This window comes from Podarcis liolepis, assembly GCF_965112155.1.
Source record: "Podarcis liolepis genome assembly, chromosome: 14".
NCBI lineage: Eukaryota > Metazoa > Chordata > Lepidosauria > Squamata > Lacertidae > Podarcis > Podarcis liolepis.
In genome coordinates, this window is record NC_139569.1 from 44,586,183 (window position 1) to 44,605,092 (window position 18,910).

Consider the following 18,910-nt stretch of genomic DNA (forward strand, 5'->3'; position numbering starts at 1 on the left):
GCATCTCCTGCTATATTAACCAGTACCTTAATCAGATACTGCTTACACATTTTCAAGTCCACCGCCACAGCCTTATGGGCTAGAGCTTGTGGGGTTTTTTTATTTAAAAGAGAGGGGGGGGAAATCGAGGTTTTGTTATTCAGGACACAAAATTTGGTGCCCAATATCCAAACCCATGCTTGCGAGATGTGCAACATGCACACAGCCCTGCTTCAGCCAGAAACCTGACCTTGGTTTACTGCTTGCTAAAAAAATCAGTAGCCAAAAAGCCATCTTCGAGAAGCATACTACTACTCAATGTATATAATTATGTCGGCGTGAAGTGCTCTCTCCTAATGCCAAAGTGCAATGGAAGGCAGAGGAGGGCAGGCAGATTGCACTCAGAGCTGTGGGGGAAAGCAAAGAGCTCTCCGCACAGCCACTCGAAGCCCTTCTTCTTTACCAGTGCCTTCACTTTGCTAAAGCTTATCTTGGCAACTATCTGGGTCAGAAATGTGTGCTTTTCCCAGTGCTGGCACTCCAGCTGTGCGATGAGCAGCTGTAAGCGTGCATTAAAACTCATGCCTGCAGCCGGGAAACGGGTTTTTGCAGATGGCATTGGATGAAGTGGGCTCCGGTCTGGGAAAGCTGCTGCCACAATAAATCTGTTAATCTCTAAAGGTGTCGTGATGACACCTAAGCTGGCTTTGCTGGTAACATGGGGAATGCACATACCTCTCTGATCGCCAAACAGTAAGGAAGCTTAGATACTAGGCCATTCAATTTGCTTCTCTTCGGCTGTCCCTGGCAGGAGGTCTCCCCCATCCTCCCAAAAGCATGGGACAGTTTCCAGCTAGATGGAGCCATTCAACTCTTCCTTTCCTGGAATGCCTGCCATTAAACTGCTGGCATGCACACTTTTGCAAGCAGATACCAGCTGAATTGGTATATTTCAGCACTTGGGCATCTCTGCTGTGTGCTGGGAGTGGATGCCACAGTGGAAAGTAACCAGTTGTTGCATAGATCCAACATACCATGGGGCACAACATTCTAACCCAACTCTCCATTTTCTTCCTCTCCAAAAGATGCTAACTTCCTTCATTCAATCCATAATTTCTATTATGCAATTCACTGCCACAAGATGTGGCAATAGCGATTACATCAGGGACAGGGAACTTGGGGCCCTTCAGATGTTGCTGGACTACAACTCCCATCAGCTAATGGCAACATACCCAATGGTCAAGGACGATGGGAGCTGTAGTCCAGCAAGATTTGGAGGCCATAAATCTTTTGCTCTTGGTGTAGATATCTAAATAGAGACTCAAATTGTTATAGCCTTCCCAAGCATAAGACTACACTTTGAGAAGCAGGGCAAAGCCAGCTGGCTTGAGCCAACATCCAATTTCTTCAACACAAAGTGAAGTAATGTTGCAGTGGGTACAACCGGCTGCTTGTGCAGATTCACAGATTCAGTAAAGCAGGGCAGGGGAATCTGTAGCCCTCCAGACGTCACTGGACTCCATTGGCATGGCCAAAACTCAGGGATGCAGGGAACTGCAGCCCAGCACTACATCTGGAGGCTTAATACAACAAGACCCTCTTTCTCAGATATAGCTATCAATTTTTTTGTTTTGCCCTGGTTCAAAATCTCAGCTGCAGATTCACCACCAGGCTGCTGTCTTAAGGTAAAGGTAAAGGGACCCCTGACCATTAGGTCCAGTCATGGCCAACTCTGGGGTTGCGGCGCTCATCTCGCTTTATTAGCCGAGGGAGCCAGCGTACAGCTTCTGGGTCTTGTGGCCAGCATGACTAAGCCGCTTCTGGCAAACTAGAGCAGCACACGGAAACGCCATATACCTTCCCACCAGAGTGGTACCTATTTATCTACTTGCACTTGACATGCTTTCGAGCTGCTAGGTTGGCAGGAGCAGGCACCGAGCAATAGGAGCTCACCCCGTCGCAGGGATTCGAACCGCTGACCTTCTGATCAGCAAGTCCTAGGCTCTGTGGTTTAACCCACAGCGCCACCCGCGTCCCAGGCTGCCGTCCTACGCACCTGCAGAAACACTGGTCTACATCTTGCACAGATGTAAGGATGAACAGGATCATGCAGACGACACCCTTCCAAGCACAATAATAAGACATTATACTGTGAATTCTCCAGAAGACTAGAAAAGGTCACATGTGCTAGAAAGGAATGCAGCGTTACTGTGCTTTTTCTTCGGCTGGTGTTTTGTGTGACACAAAGCATACAAACCATGTACACTATCTTGAGCTCCTTGGAGACCAGGTGGGATACAGGCACAGTGAATTAAGACAAACAAAGCAGATCTCCTGACCTAAACTCAGATAAAATAGAAAGGAAGAGACAACCAAGGTGGGATATAAAAACAAACAAACAAATAAGGCAATAGCTCCAATGCATTCATTTAAAGCCGTGGGGTGAGATTTTTAAAAGCCACACAGCCTGTGGTGTGAAAGTCTGCTAGGTCAAGCTGAGACAGGTGAGAAAGGAACTGTGCAAAACCACTGCCACTAATAGTCATGGATTTGGTAATCAAAATGGCTTTGCTAAGAAGGAGGGGGAAAACACACGCACACACACTAACTGCCTCAACTGCTGAGGTTACAAACCACAGCCCTACTGTGCTGCTGAATGCAAGCGACATCTTCCCTGGAGGCTGTTGAGAGCTTCTATCTGCTGCTTGCAGATAACAGAAACATGCTGGCAAGTGGTTTGGCTGCTTTGAAGAGGAGATGGACACATCTTAGCCAGGCTGCTTCATTTCCCTTTCATCTCGCACTTATGCAAGCTCCTTGTCACTCTTCACACTGCCCACCCTGAGCAGGAAATCAGTTGCAAGCATGATCAAGTCGGGAGTAGGAGCAAAGGAGGCATCTTGGGGGCGCAGGGGAGACAGCCCATGCCCCTCTCTCAACAAAAGGCTTGGCAAACAGTTCCAGGTCTGTGCTACATACGTATATCCTTGCATAAGTTGGACACAGCTGAAACAACCCAGACTTTTATCTTTTTTTATAGCTTATCATTGAGAAGGAAATATTTTCTAAGGCAGTTTACGAACGCAAGCAATAAATAACAACAACAACAATATTGAAAAGGTTCACAAAAGGAAAGTAGCAGCAGCAGAGACAAGAATTCATAGAATTGCAAAGCTGGAAGGGAGCACGAGAGTCACCTAGTTCAACCCCCTGCAATGCAGGGATCTTTTTGACCAACAGGGCTCTCGAACCCATGACCATGAGATTATGAGTCTCATGCTCTACCAAATGAGCGATCACATCAAGGGGACTTTTTCAGTGAGTTGATATTTCACATTTAATTGCTGGGCAAGACGCTGCAGCTCTGGAATTTATGCTATCAGGCATCACCCTCAACCGTCCATCCCTCTTTTCAATAAAGGGGGAATTAAGACTTACCCAACAAATTAGGCACTTTTTTGCAGTCTAACATACTGATTCCACCTGACCCCATTTTTTTTGCTTGTTTTGCTTAGACAAAGAGTTCTGTCGACCCTGAAAGCTTGCTCTCTTCCTAATATTTCAGTTGGGCATTATGAAGGTGCTGCCTATTATTACTTTAGGATTTTTGTCCTAACACAGCTATCTAGTTTAAAAATAAAACAAAACCTTAGTGTGAAGAATGTACATGGATAGCAACGGGTATAATTAGTTCTTGTTTCAATTTTGTTCATCGGTTCTAAATGGCCTCTTCATTGCTTGAAAGCTGTGTATCCTCTTGGATAGCTGCTAGCTGTCTTCTATATGTAATTAATGAAAAGGGTGTGATTTATGCACACTTTTTTCTGAAAACAGGCAAAATGCTTTTAATTAAAGGCAACCAGACCAGATACTGAGCATATCTAGCCACACTGACATGTATTATTTATGGCATTGCTTACCAACAGAAAAATATAGCGGTATTATCTATTTTAACTCTGTAAGTACAGGCATAGAGATGTGACTGAATAAACATAAATGATGTGAAAGAGACATTTTCTCAAAATATATATGTTGGCTACTGAAATGAAATTATGGAAGCAATCCGCTCCCTTTTCAGGAAGTAATGATGTCGTTTTTAATGAAAGAAGCACATAATATGATTTCTCTCAGGCTAGAGTTTTCTGGCTTTCTGCATTGTTTCATCCAACAGTTGCGCAAGAGGAGGAAGGCCAGCAAGCATTCAGAAACTGATCCACAGGACTGACCTGTGTTGAGCAGGAACTGGAAACCCGTGACACTTCAACTCTCACCAACCTCAACCAGCATGGCTGATGGTCAGGGATGTGGTAGTGTGGTGTGGAGATTTATATTTGGACTCAAGTCATTATAGGCTTCTTCCCAAGCATAAGATTACGTACGCTTTGTTTGAGAAGCAGAGTAAAGCTAATTAGTCTGAACTAGCATCCAGTTTCTCTAACACCAACTGACTATTGGTTATCAGGATCTGCAGTAGAGAATCTATGGCCATACAGATGATGTTAAGACTACCCCACCCATCATCCCTGACTACGGACCATGTAGCTTGGAGCAGATGGGAACCGGAGTCCAGCAGCAGCTCAAAAGCACCAGTTTCCTACCTCTGATCAAGATGCTGGGCAGCTCTGCTGTGACACTTTTTTAAAAAACCGATGCATATTAATATATTTGCCTCTCATTTTCAAAAGCAGCCTTCTGGCTTCCAATGTGGAATGGCTTATATTCTATTCACCTCCTCCACTGCTGGGAGATTTATTTGTTTGGAGTCTAGCAAGAGCTGGAGAGTCACCAGTTCGCTAGCCAAGAGCCAGACCAATGCTCTGGTGTAATGTTTTATTTCCTTTTTATTATTGTGCACACTCATTGCCTTCCTCCTTACTTTTCCTCTCTCTCTCTCTCTCCCTTTTCTCAAATAAAGAGTATTTTCTCAAATAATCAGATCCCTGGGCTTGACTGGATTCTTATAACACCTGAGGGTTGGGTGTCCTTCCATGATGACTAGGCTGTTTGGTTTCAAGTTAATGGAAGATAAGGAAGGGAAGGGAGCTGAAGCGACTGGCAGGAGACCAGGAGCTTGGCTAGCAGTCCTCCCGTTCCTGACTAAATAAACTGCAAAGTATTGGGTGTCCCTCTGGTGGCAAGAAGAGAGCAAAGAGGCAGAAGGCACATCATTAAGAGCAACAGAGCTTCCCCTATGCTTTGGCACACAGGTTAAGATCAAGGTTTGCTTTATATCAGGAGTGGAGAGTCTTCTGCCGTCTGAGGACCACATTACCCAGTGGAAAGCTATTGGGGACACGTTCCAGGAATGGGCCAGAGTCATACACCATCTCATACCCTTAACCATATAGGTATTATAGGGACAGAACTACCCAAACTGTATAGAAATCTATTCATGTATGCGACTACAGCGGCAAGAATGTTACTTGCCCCAAAATGGAAAGAAGAAGTCCCGATGAAAGAAGAATGGATACAAAAACTGATGGAATATGCAGAAATGGCATACAAAAAAAGAAAAAAAGAAAAAGAAATCAAGATAGCAAACTTTTTATAAAAGAATGGAAATGGTTTATGGAATATTTACAAACTGTAAACAGATAAGAACATTGGCAGGATTATTGTAATAACCTGCAGTTTCATAAGAGTATATATTTAAAACAGACAAATAAATGAGTAAATTAAATTTATTTGGATATGCAGAGAATATTTAAAATAAATTTAAGAAACTGCAGAAAAAGGGGGAAGGAAGTCAAGTCTTGAAATGTTAAAATGATAGGAAAATTGTTGAAAATCATAGTATTTTTAAAAAACAAACAAACAAAACATATAGGTATTTCCCATGGAAACAGAAACATATATTTAATTCTTAAACCTTCCATTCCTCCATAGACTTTATTTTACAACGTGTGTTTAATAAATAACAACAACAAATCCTCCCCACCACCATTTATTTGCCCTGACCATATAAAAGTCAAAAGCAACTTTGTATTTTCCACAGAAAAATTCTAAGAATGGCAATGTGCACACTTTGCCATATATCAAAGCCCCTTTCCCCTCTCAGCTGCTGCCCACAGAACAGCTAATTGGCAGAAGAGCACCCAGAAGGACAAGGTGAAATCCAGCTGCAAGCTGCACTCAGCTAATGGCCTGGGCTGGGGTCCCCACCCATGCTTTCTATATACACCTGTAATAGGTAGGTCTGTCAGTGTTGAAGAGCTGGCTGCCTAGAAGCAGATCACCTGAAAGTCAGATAACCTGGCTTGAAGAATGCAAGACTTCAGAAAGTTTTGCTCCATCAGAAGGAATCCAACTTGTGTTATCAGCCAACAATTTGTGTCACATTTCTTTAGCACACTGACATCCTGCTGCCTTCCTTCAATCAGGAAACTCAATCATGGCGTTGCATTCAGGCAGTGACCAGACCCAGATCTGCTTAATGTCAGTGAAGTGGTTGCGTCACATGCCCACAGGTGAGGTCCAGGAACAGAACAAGGTTTCCCCACTGTGACAAAGCCATGCGTGGCTCTACACCGCTGCTCAGCCACTCTAAAGACAGTGCTCCTTTCTGCAGAGCTCAACCCAATGCAGCCATATCCCAAACCATTACTCATGGAAGCAGTGATGGACAGTGGAAGGCTCTCCCACTCTAGAGGATCTCTCCAGGTGAATCATCATGGTCAGCTTGATCTTCTTGCCGGCAGGAAGGTACAGGTACCACTGTACCTTTGTGCCAGCCTCCCATAACCTGGTGCCCTCTGGGTGTTTTGAACTATAACTCCCATCACGGAGCAACAATATTCCCCTCGAAGAGCTGCACTTCCCAGATTTCCCTGGGAAGAGAAATCAATTGTTAAAGCACTCTGGGAACTGTAGCTCTAGAAGGGAAAAAAGGTGTCTCCTTATAACTCTCAGAACCCTTGAGAAACCAAGAATTCCCAATATACTTTGAGAGAAGCCACGCCTGCCGGAGCCTTTTTGCTGGGGATAACTGGAGAGGAAATCAAAAAGGAAGATCAAACACTTTTTCAGTACACGACAGTGGCTGCCAGAACTCTAATAGCGCAGAATTGGAAGACACCAAAAATCCCAACTATAAATGAGTGGCAATCCAAACTATTTGATTATTTAGAATTGGCAAAAATGACACAGAAAATAAGAAATCAAAAAGACACAAAGTTTAATAATGATTGGAATAAATTTATGGCATACATGGAAACAGAGGTAAAAAATCTAAAAATTACAGTAGGTGCGATATAACACTTGTGATGTAAAGAATGGTCTGAGGAGAAGAAACTGCAGATAGAAAAACTTTATAACACATTCCGATACCGAGACGAAGGGAAGTCAGTTAGTGTTATGTGTTTTGTAGTTAATGTAGTTAATCTGTTGTTGTCCTATGTAAATTTTTTATGTATTCTTTTTGGTGTGAATGTGTTATGTATGTCTTTTTTGTTTGGTTTAATGTATGAAAATCAATAAAAAAACTTTAAAAAAAAAAGAGAGAGAAGCCACGCCTGTTTAAAGTGGCATCAGTGCTTTAAATGTACACTGCAGGAGGGGCCTAAGTTAAGGTACAATTATTATTATTATTATTTATTAAATTGATATACCACCCTTCATTCAAAGATCACAGGGCGGTTTGCAGCATAAAAACACAAAATACATAACTCATAACAAAAGAAAACCAGATATCCCATTACTAGATACATACAACCTATTAAATACAGGCCAGGAATACGATAGTAAGAGGGATCCTTTGAAGCTCAGATACAAAGGCCACTCACTGAGCCTCCCTCGGAGAAAACTGTGATTGAAACGCCAGGGTGTGGGCGGGTATGCATTTTAACTACTGAGTAGTCTGAGTTCACAAACAGAAGATTTTGCCTCTATGCAGAACATTACCAAACATGGGTAAACAAGCAGTGGCGGCTGCTTTTGTCTGGTAGGGAAAGATCTCCCTCCCTGCCAACGGACTGCTATGAATCTACTAGGTGTGTTGGCCTAGCTGCAGCTGCTTCTGTAAATCAATAACCAACCAACTGGTTGCCAGGAGCCCTATTCAAAAAGGGATTTCCCTGACTCAGGACTGATTTGGTTAAACAAATACAGGTCACAACCGACATGGCTCAGAGAGAGAAGAGTGATGCTCAAAGCCACACACAAGGTTGAGAAGTGCACCCCCCCCTCAGTCAGACACTCCCCCCCCCCGCCACCTCTGCTTCCACCATAAGCTCAAGAACAGATCTATCTGAGAGGTATTATCTGCAACAAGCCTGTGGTCTGTGTGCAGAAGACTTGCTTTAAATTTGAATTCATACTCTTTGTTTTATGGTGATTTCTCTTATGTTTCTGGAAAAGCAAGCTGTTGGTGCCTCCCCAACTCTACCAGAGGAACAGGTTGTTGCCTTAGAGCAACCTTTTTCAGCCGTGGGCCAGTCCACCGTCCCTCAGACCATATGGTGGGCCGGACTATATGGGGGGGGGGAATTAACCAATTCCTGTGCCCCACAAATAACCCAGAGGTGCATTTTAAATAAAAGCACGCATTCTACTCATGTAAAAACACCAGGCAGGCCCCACAAATAATCCAGAGGTGCATTTCAAATAAAAGGACACATTCTGCTCATGTAAAAATAGGCTGATTCCCAGACCATCTGCGGGCCGGACTGAGAAGGCGATTGGGCCGCATCCGGCCCACAGGCCTTAGGTTGCCTACCTCTGCTTTAGAGGGAAGACCACAGAGCACACACGCCACATGCAGAAGGTCCCCAGTCTCAATTCCCTGGCCTAAAAGGACCAAGCAGCAAATGATGGGAAAGACCTCAGCCTGAAATCTTGGAAAGTGAAAACCTAATACACAACACTGGGTAGGCTATATGGATAAATAGTCCTGACTTAGGATTAGGAAGGTTCCTATGCTTGAAGCAGCAGAACTTGAAAGAGACACACTCACAGCCCCTTTGGAAACCTCCATTCAGGAAAATCATAGCAGTAGCATAATTTTGCCACCCTACTGGGGGGAGGAAGGAGAAAGGAGGACCTTCATTTTTGCCAAAGGCAGCCAAATAATGTTCTCCAGCTTCAACACTCACAAAACCGAGCAGTTTTGTTGTTTTTGGTGCTCACTCACCTGCTCCTTAAATTGCTCTTGCGACAAGCAGTCAATCAAGTCCACACAGCCAAGGAGGCAGCCAGAGGGATAATCTTTGGGAAATTCCAAATCTATGGCAAGCCGGAGAGAAAATTGTTAGGCAAGCTCAGGCTTGTGATGCAGCGCCCTGCCATTCTCCACATGGTCTTGATTAGCCTTCGAGTGCCTTGCGTGAGCTCTCTCCACACTGTTTTATACAGCTAATTTCATGCTTTGGACAAAAGTACGTTTGCTTAGGGAAGCTTTTCTGATCCTGGGGAAAGCATTTCTCCACAAGGACCTCGGTCTCCCAAGGCCTTCTAATCTGCTCCATTAACATGCCTCCAGCCAGTGCAAAGATCAGCCCCAGGCCTTGCTGAGGTATTATCTAAGGTCAAATGTTACATTCGGTCCAGGTTCACTGGCAAGAAGCACTCTAACTCTCTAATTGGTAAGAACACATTTTATGCAATTCAAATGCTGTATTCAGACTGAAGAATTTGAGTTCTTGCAGTATTTAAAATGAGAATTAAAAAAGGAAAATATGAGGTAAAGGAGAAAAGAGCCAGTGGCAGCAGAATAAAGCTATGGCAGACTTCTTCAACTTTGGGTCCCCAGATGCTGTTGAACTTTATCCCTCATTATCCACAGCTGGCATAGCAAATGGCCCTGTTTTGATACCCCAGTTGTGTTTTCACACTGTAAGCCCCTTAGGAGACAGGGACCTGTCCTCTCATTCTTTTCATCTATGTACACATATATGCACTATATAAGTAATCAGAACATATATAGCAGTAGTCACTCTGAAGCCCACAAACTAATTTTCATTTAGGCAGCTGGCCTCAAAGGAAAAACACCCTGACTCAGGTAAAAGGGCAGGCAATCCAAAGGTCTTAACAGGTGGGGGGGGGCTCACCTTTCCCAAGCAGTATTTTGTAGGTAGCCTCCTGCTCACAGATTTCCTGAGGGGATGGCCTTTTGGCTGTAGCTGCTATCCACAATCGACCCCGGTGTGATGTGTACCAAGTCCTGCCTTCTACCCTGGAGAGGGAGGAACAGAAACAGATTCAATCTCCAATCTTCCTCGGCACCCACATGATTCAGGGAACACTGAATAGCCATTCTAGTATCCAAGCTGTGTATTCTGGGGGAGGCAAGCACCCTTGGCACAGACAGTCCTTTAAAAAACAAGGCACTAGTGACAGAATTAAAGTTGCAAGCTGAAAATCCATGAAGGCCTCAGGCATTAGGAGACCGGCTTCAAAGCACTGAAGTTTATACATTTCCCCATTTATCCATAAACTGCTGACACATTTTCCCCCAGCTACAATACACTGCCACAAACAAACTTTTTACTTTTATTTCAAAGCTGACATTCTCTGAACTCATCCTGGAGTCTCACCATTCTGACGGCAATGATATATGAACAAAAGAAGAGCCAGCTGGGTCAGGCCATTAGCTCTTTCTAGTCCAGCATCCTGTTCTTACTGAGTCAGAATTTGGCCACCCAAATTCCTGTGGGAAACCCACATGCAAAATTTGAGCACAAGATCACTCTCCTCTCTAGAGTGGCTTAACAATCATTCCCTTGAATGATTGAGTGAGTGGTTGCTGAACAACTCCAGGCACGCCTGGAAGAAACGGACCATTTGGATCCCTTCCAGTTGGGATTCAGGGCTCATCATGGGACTGAAACTGCCTTGGTCGCACTGGTCGATGATCTCTGGCGGGCTAGGGACAAAGGAGAGAGCTGTTTCCTAGTTCTGCTGGATCTCTCAGCGGCTTTTGACACCATCGGCCATAACATCCTTCTGGACTGTCTAAAGGGGCTGGGAGCTGGGGGCACTGTTATACAGTGGTTCCGCTCCTTCCTCCTGGGCCGTGTTCAGAAACTGGTGTTGGGGGATGAGTGTTCAGACCCCTGATCTCTCACTTGTGGGGTGCCTCAGGGTTCCGTCCTCTCCCCCATGCTTTTCAACATCTACATGCAGCCACTGGGAGAGATCATCAGAGGGTTTGGGCTGGGTGTTCATCAGTATGCAGATGATACCCAGCTCTACCTCTCTTTTAAATCGGAACCGGTGAAGGTCCTGTGTGAGTGACTGGAGGCGGTTGGAGGATGGATACCGGCTAACAGATTGAGGTTGAATCCTGACAAGACAGAAGTACTGTTTTTGGGGGACAGGAGGTGGGCGGGTGTGGAGGACTCCCTGGTCCTGAATGGGGTAACTGTGTCCCTGAAGGACCAGGTGCGCAGCCTGGGCGTCATTCTGGACTCACAGCTGTCCATGGAGGCACAGGTCAATTCTGTGTCCAGAGCAGCTGTTTACCAGCTCCATCTGGTATGCAGGCTGAGACCCTACCTGCCCGCGGACTGTCTCGCCAGAGTGGTGTATGCTCTGGTTATCTCTCACTTGGACTACTGCAATGCGCTCTATGTGGGGCTACCTTTGAAGGTGACCCAGAAACTACAACTAATCCAGAATGCGGCAGCTAGACTGGTGACTGGGAGCGGCCACCGAGACCATATAACACCGGTCTTGAAAGACCTACATTGGCTCCCAGTACGTTTCCGAGCACAATTAAAAATGTTGGTGCTGACCTTTAAAGCCCTAAACGGCCTTGGTCCAGTATACCTGAAGGAGCGTCTCCACCCCCATCGTTCTGCCCGGATGCTGAGGTCCAGAGCCGAGGGCCTTCTGGCGGTTCCCTCACTACGAGAAGCCAAGTTACAGGGAACCAGGCAGAGAGCCTTTTCGGTAGTGGCACCCACCCTGTGTAACGCCCTCCCATCAGATGTCAAACAGAAAAATAACTACCAGACTTTTAGAAGACATCTAAAGGCAGCCCTGTTTAGGGAAGCTTTTAATGTTTTATAGGTTATTGTATTTTAGTGTTTTGCTGGAAGCCGCCCAGAGTGACTGGGGAAACACAGCCAAATGGACGGGGTATAAATAATAAATTATTATTATTATTATTATTATTATTATTATTATTATTATTATTATTATTCCCAAGTAAGTGTGGGAATTAGACCTCTGAGAGGGGAATAGGGGCTTCCCAATAATTCTCAGCACGCTTAAACTACAGTTCCTAGGATTCTTGCGGGGGGAACCATGAGTGTTAAAGGTATGGTGGGGATGGGGGCCAGAGAGAATGAGTTAGGCAACAGTCAGCTTGCAAAAGAGGTGCTGAAGCCCAAGACTGCTTGGAAGAGCCATGCAGTCTCTATGGAGACAAAAGCACAGGTGTCAAATACAGCAAGGAAGAAGTGAGGTAGTCCCCATATTAATTGATCAAATTTCTATCACCCCTTTTCTTTGAGGAGCTCAATATGCTATAGGTGGCATTGGACCTTGTTACCTGCTCCACAACTGTGTGAGGCAGCTTAAGTCATGAAACAGGGTCTTTGCCCAATGGCACTTAGCTTGCTCCACAGCCAAGCAGCAATCTGATCACATCAGAAGTGGTTTAAAATAACAACAACAACAACAACAACAACAACAACAACAACAACAACAACAACAACAACAACATTTTCCCAGCCACTCTGGGCGGCTTAAAGTAAAGGTAAAGGTACCCCTGCCCGTACGGGCCAGTCATGACAGACTCTAGGGTTGTGCGCTCATCTCACTCTAGAGGCCGGGAGCCAGCGCTGTCCGCAGACACTTCTGGGTCACGTGGCCAGCGTGACGAAGCTGCTCTGGCGAGCCAGCACAGCACACAGAAACGCCTTTTACCTTCCCGCTAGTAAGCGGTCCCTATTTATCTACTTGCACCCGGGGGTGCTTTCGAACTGCTAGGTTGGCAGGCGCTGGGACCGAGCAACAGGAGCGCACCCTGCTGCGGGGATTCGAACCGCCGACCATGCGATTGGCAAGTCCTAGGCGCTGAGGTTTTACCCACAGCGCCACCCGCGTCCCCCCACTCTGGGAGGCTTACAGCATATCTAAAAACATAAAACATCAAGCGTTAGAAACCTCCCGATTGTCTCCAATGCTGGCTCATAATAAATTCAAGGTTAACACAAAACTCATTTTGCAACCATACGTGGACTTGAATACCCTGAATAGTATCTAATGTAACAGAAGTCCACTTGAAATTAGCAAATACAGGCAACGACCATTTCGTGTGGGGGTTCCATTCCCAGCTCCTGCGCATGTCAGCAGAGCATGCATAAGCCCTGCACCACACCCCCATTCTGCCCTCCTCCAGGTCCAAAAGGACCTGTGCATCAGTTGGAGCCACCTAAAATGGCCACGGCCTGTATGACTAAGTTATAGCAATTAACTTCAACAGATCTGCCCTGAGTGGGACTAGCGATAGATACTACCCTCAGTCTTCTGATCTACATTTAAGTGAATACAGCAGTTGTTCAAAAGGTTATCTCCTTTCCACCCAGAGGAATAGAGGAAAACACTGCCACCTAACACTTGAAATGGGAAGTGAAAATTTTAAGGCCAGAAGCCAGTAAGTATAGGTCAAAGTTAATCACTAGAAGCTGGTCCTTTAAAAAATATGTAACATTTAATTTTACTACACACTTTCTCCAAGAAGCTGACAGTTCCCAGGCCTTTTATTTTGACAGCACCCCTGTGAGACAGCCCAAGCAGGGATTTGAATCTGAGTCCCCAGGTCTAAGTTCAGTGCTCTAAGCTGCTGCATTAGATTCCTTTCACTCTCTATTACATGAATAAGCCTTTACTGAAAATTAAGCCCCAAGGAATATTTCTGCAAGTGAAAGCTCTCCTTGTGTCTCTTATGTTGCAGCAAGGACAAAAGTGCCTCATGTCCCTGTTATTTACACATTGCAGTTACTGTCACAGAAAATTAAGAGGCTCTGGATAATGCTCATTAGATAAGACAGGCCACTCCATTTAAGGGGAAATCATCCTCAACAGATAACTGCACAAGGGTTTCCCTTAAACAAGCTGCTCCTTGTCTCAAATGCTCCCAGTTTCAGGTCTTCTGCTTACCTTTTGATCCCTTTGACCAGCAGTGAGGCCCAAGGCTGATGCATGCTAAGGCACCAGCCATCATCCGAGATCTCCTGTATCTCTCGGTCCTGAATTCGTAAGCGACTTCTTTCCAAACATGCCTCGCTTCCAGCCTCTGCAGAAGGGATACTTTTCCTGTGCAGGAGCAAACCAGTCTGCTCCACCCACTAAAAACAAGAAGAACACACAAAAAGGTTAACATTTCTCCATTTAAACTGCAAAACAGGGAGGCATGAAAGTGTGTCTCGGGTGTTTTGTAGTTTGTAGGTTCTGTCAGGATTGTCCTACTCACGTGTAAGACCCTGGCAGAGACACATGCCCAACTGGCATGTTCTCTCCCTCCTGGTCAGTCATTTGGGAGCTTCAAAAGCTTCCTCTAGCCCGAACATCACAGCGACTGATACCAAGAGGCATCAGCACACTTAAGGATCCTACACAGTGTTAGCGGTTTGCGTAATAGACTCAGCAGCACAGCATTTTGGCCTAACTAATTTATTTACACATAATACACTCGGAGCATGTATTATAAAAGAAAGAACAAAGGACAATAGTCCTACATCACGGAACACAGTAGTATAAACATCCTGTCTCCATCACTTCCCACTCTGTGCAATGAAAACATACACCGTGATAAAACCAATCCCATGACTGCAAGCACGGAGCAAGAATCCTATCAGGTTCCAGGTGACAGCATTGCTTGTGACTCTTATACTGAGCCCAGACTCAAACCTCAACAAGTAATCCTCCAATGGGGACCCTGAAGATCTGGAGAAGCATACACAATCCCATGCAACTACAGTGGTACCTTAGGTTACAGATGCTTCGGGTTACGTGTTTTCAGGTTGCGGACTGTGGGAAACCTGGAAGTACGGGAAAGGGTTACTTCCGGGTTTTGCCGCTTATGCATGCACAGAAGCACCAAATCACGTCACATGCATGCACAGACGCGGCGCTGCAGGTTACAAACACTTTGGGTTGCGGACGTGCCTCCGTCACGGATTACATCCGCAACCCGAGGTTCCACTGTATAGTACAGTGCCAGAAGATGCTGCTGTCCAGGAATAATAGCAATTTATTAATTGCCCCAGTCACTGGGTGGCTTCCAACATATATAAAAACATAAGAAAACCTCACTAGGCCTCCAACAGGAGATACCGTGGACAGACCCCTGGGCTGGTTCTCTGCCTCACTAGTGGCAAAACAGCCCTTGTTCAAGCAACACTATTTAGAGAATAAATGGCCAAACTGTGCATTGCTGGACTCTACTGTCGTATAAGTTATAGAAATTAAAAAAAAATAGAAGTTGAGATGTGTGTGAGAAAGGTTGAACGAGTGAAAGTCAGAATGTGAAAGTTGTGTTTGCAAGAAAACTGTGAGAGAAGGACAGAGCAACAGTTGTGCATGAGCTCATGCTATAGCTGTTAAGGACAAAGGAAGGAGGCAAAGATAAGAAAGTTGCTATGCCTTGTGATTAAACCAGCAGAAGTTAGTGAAAGGATTACTGCCATATATGGACATAACTGCCCCTTTGCTTCCCTTTGCTTGTAAATGTATGAATACTTGAGCTTTTTTCATATTTGGTGTACCACCCTTTCAACTACAGTGTTGCCTCGCAAGACGAAATTAATTCGTTCCGCAAGTTTTTTCTTCTTGCGAGTTTTTCGTCTTGCGATGCACGGTTTCCCATAGGAATGCAATGAAAATCAATTAATGTGTTCCTATGGAAACCGCCTTCAGATCAGGTCCGGGGACAGTCTGTCCCCCGACCTCTTCTGAAGGCTGGGGGGGGGGGGGGGACAAGGGCTTTTCTTCCCACCCCCAGCATTTTAAAAAACCCCGGGACAGCAGAGGACTTCTCCTCTGTCCGGGGCAATCTTAAAATGCTGGCGGGCGGCATTTTAAAATCGCCCGGGACAGCGGAGGACTTCTCCGCTGTCCGGGGCGATGTAAAAGCCCCTAGGAAGGCTTCCCACTGTCCCCGGACCTGGGGCTGCGGGAAGAAGATCGCTTCTCCCCGCCGCCCCTTGCTTCAAAAGAGGTCCGGGGACAGCGGGGAAGACCCGCTGTCCCCGGATCTTGTGGGGCAAGCTTCGTTTTGCGAAGCAAGCCCATAGGGAAATTCGTCTTGCGAGGCAACTCGAAAACAAAAACACCTTTCGTTTTGTGAGTTTTTCGTCTCGCGAGGCGTTCGTCTTGCGGGGTACCACTGTACTTGCTGGCTGAAGCTGTGTTGTACTAGTTTTGCAACACCAGTTGCATCTGGAAGACCATAGGTTCCCCATCTGAGATCTAGAATTATGTTAAAGAGGAAGAGTACTGACCACAGGAGCTGGCTGGAGAAGGTTTGGGTTCACCAAGACTCCGGATTCTTCATATTTTCCTTCAGGGTTCTGCTTTGGCTTGGTCAAGGTTCCCCTACTGATAGCTTCAATTGTTTCATCCAGTCTGCAAGGAGAGCCAACCAGTTTTACATTAGTCTTTGCAAACTACCCTGCACCTGTCCAACTGAAAATGCCTTTTCAGGCTCCCTTCACCTTCTTTGCTAAATGAAACTTCTTTGCTACATGAAACTTCTTTGCTTGGAGAAAGATAGAAACACCATGCATAGGTGCATTGGCTACACAACTGTAGCAGACCTCCACCATAGGAATTGCAATGTCAGTGGTGAGGTGATAAAAAGACCAATTCATGAAATTCACCAGTTACCATGAAAGGTTAATGGACCCTCTGACTGCTGTAGGATTTCAACACTCAACAAGGGATGGTCAGCAACATGCAGCACTTGTGAGCTTTCCAGCAGCACGTGACTGGCTATTGTTAGAGACAGAAAGCTTGACTAGATGGGACAGACCTTGACCTAATTCAGCAAAGTAATTATTCTTTTCACTCAAAGGAAAAGTTTAATGACCACTCAGTAAGCCAGTTTTTTTCTGGCGCAAACCAACCCTGATCTTAAATATTTTACGTGCGAGTTTCTACTGTTAATAATGAAAAATGTTCCCAGGAGGTGCATTTAGGATGAAGATGAATGGGGCTAGGGTACTTCAAATCCTTACAGCACCGCGATTCAAGCCCTGCTCTGTTTCACTTCAAGCTATTACATTCATCACTAGGAGCAGATGCAAAGAAGTACCATCCTGGGAGCCTCATCTGTTCGATTCCACACACACTCTGTCCTTGTTTGTGCATGTGATTGTGATGTCACAAAACAGGAAGTGGAAGTGAGAAGACCATCAACAGTAAGAGCAAACTAGATTATTACAAGTCCTATTCCTAAAGGGGAGAAGGACGAGACAAGGGGGAAAGACCAGCCTCAAACATTACATCCATTTGACCAAAAAAGGAGCAGTTGCTTCTGTAGCCATCAAGCTTTCCTCTTTGTCAAAAGTGAACCCACCACCCTGACCTACTGTGCCATGATACTCACTTGCTGTGATAGTCTGCCATGCCACCCTGTTCCTCCAGGATCTGCCGTCCGGCAAAGTCGATTGTGATCTTTTTGGAGAGTCGAGAAGCATGCCTCAGCTCCCGTAGCTCCTTCTCTCTCTTTTCCAGTACTTCCCTCTCCTGTTTTGAGAGCCACTGATTGGAGTCGGTAGCAAAGTAGTCTGACTCGTCATCGATGACTTGAGTTCGGCGCGCGCTAGCATGAAAACCAGAAGATGGGCACCCAGCAGCCGCGAGGGAAACAAGGTGTCATTACAAAGGACTGATTTGTTCCTTTAGCCCTGCACAGTTTGCTTCAGGAGTGGGCAACCTGTGGCTCCTCATGCTCATTTCATGCAGCTCTCAGCTTATTCTCATGCAAGTGGAGGGAAGAAAGAAAGAAAGAAAGAAAGAAAGAAAGAAAGAAAGAAAGAAAGAAAGGCCTTGCCAACCTCTGGCTTTCATTTTGCTCAGTGCCCACATGTAATTTGCAACAGGGATTGCAGCCCTCAACAGACAAAAGGGGGGAATACCCCACCCCTCTCCAGGGGCTCAGGGAGAGGTCTTTCCCATCACCTGCTATCTGACCCCTTTTTTATCTGCAGGTGTCAGGGAACATAGGAAGCTGCCTTATACAGAGTCAGACCAGTGGTCCATCTAGCTTGGTTCTGTCTATACTGACTGGCAGCGACTTTTCAGGGTATCAGACGGGGTTGTCCCCTAGCTTTACTTGGAGATGCTGGGGATTGAACCTTCTAGGATCTTCTGTATGCAAAGCAAGTGACCTGCCACTAAGCTATTACTACCTAACAGCCCATGATAGCATCCGTAAGTAAAGAATCTGTGGGTGCACATTGGATTCAAGAGAAATTGGATGGGAACTCTCTAAAGGGAGATTAGAACGTTTGGTTCTAATAATAATAATAATAATAATAATAATAATAAGGCAATAAAAGATAAAACATTAAAGACTTCCCTAAACACACTAGCACACTACTTCTTGCCATGTAGCACAGAGATGATCTTTGATGTCAGATACTACAAGTCCTATATTCCTTATTTTCTTACATTTATAGTCCACCTTTTTCCTGGCATACACGTGGTTCCCAGGCCACACAAACTCACTAGACCCAATCCTGCATAGCTTCAGCAAGGTAGAGCCTCACGTGCCTTTGGACCACACCCTGGGGCAGTAAGAGACAGCCAGTGGCCAGTTGCTTATAACAACTGGCCATGGTGGCAGAAGAGGCTATTTTAGGGTAACACAACTGCTGCAGCCACACTGGGTGCTGTGCTGCAGGGGGTGCTACAACTATGCTGTAGAACAGAGTACAAGGGGGACGCCAGCGACTGAATTTTAGGGTGCCGCTGAAATGTGAGA

At 45.5% G+C, this 18,910-nt stretch overlaps 1 protein-coding gene across 1 annotated transcript in view; it reads right to left on the reverse strand.

Annotated features, from left to right (window-relative positions):
- TRIP4 (thyroid hormone receptor interactor 4) overlaps positions 1-18,910 on the reverse strand; it is a 39,754-nt gene that overhangs the window by 10,688 nt on the left and 10,156 nt on the right. The window contains exons 7-11 of the mRNA XM_083475801.1: positions 17,531-17,746; positions 16,425-16,548; positions 14,083-14,270; positions 10,023-10,147; positions 9,107-9,198 (exon numbers count right to left, since the gene is read on the reverse strand). Of these exons, the coding sequence (XP_083331927.1) occupies positions 9,107-9,198; positions 10,023-10,147; positions 14,083-14,270; positions 16,425-16,548; positions 17,531-17,746 (745 nt within the window). The remainder of the gene's footprint in view (positions 1-9,106; positions 9,199-10,022; positions 10,148-14,082; positions 14,271-16,424; positions 16,549-17,530; positions 17,747-18,910) is intronic.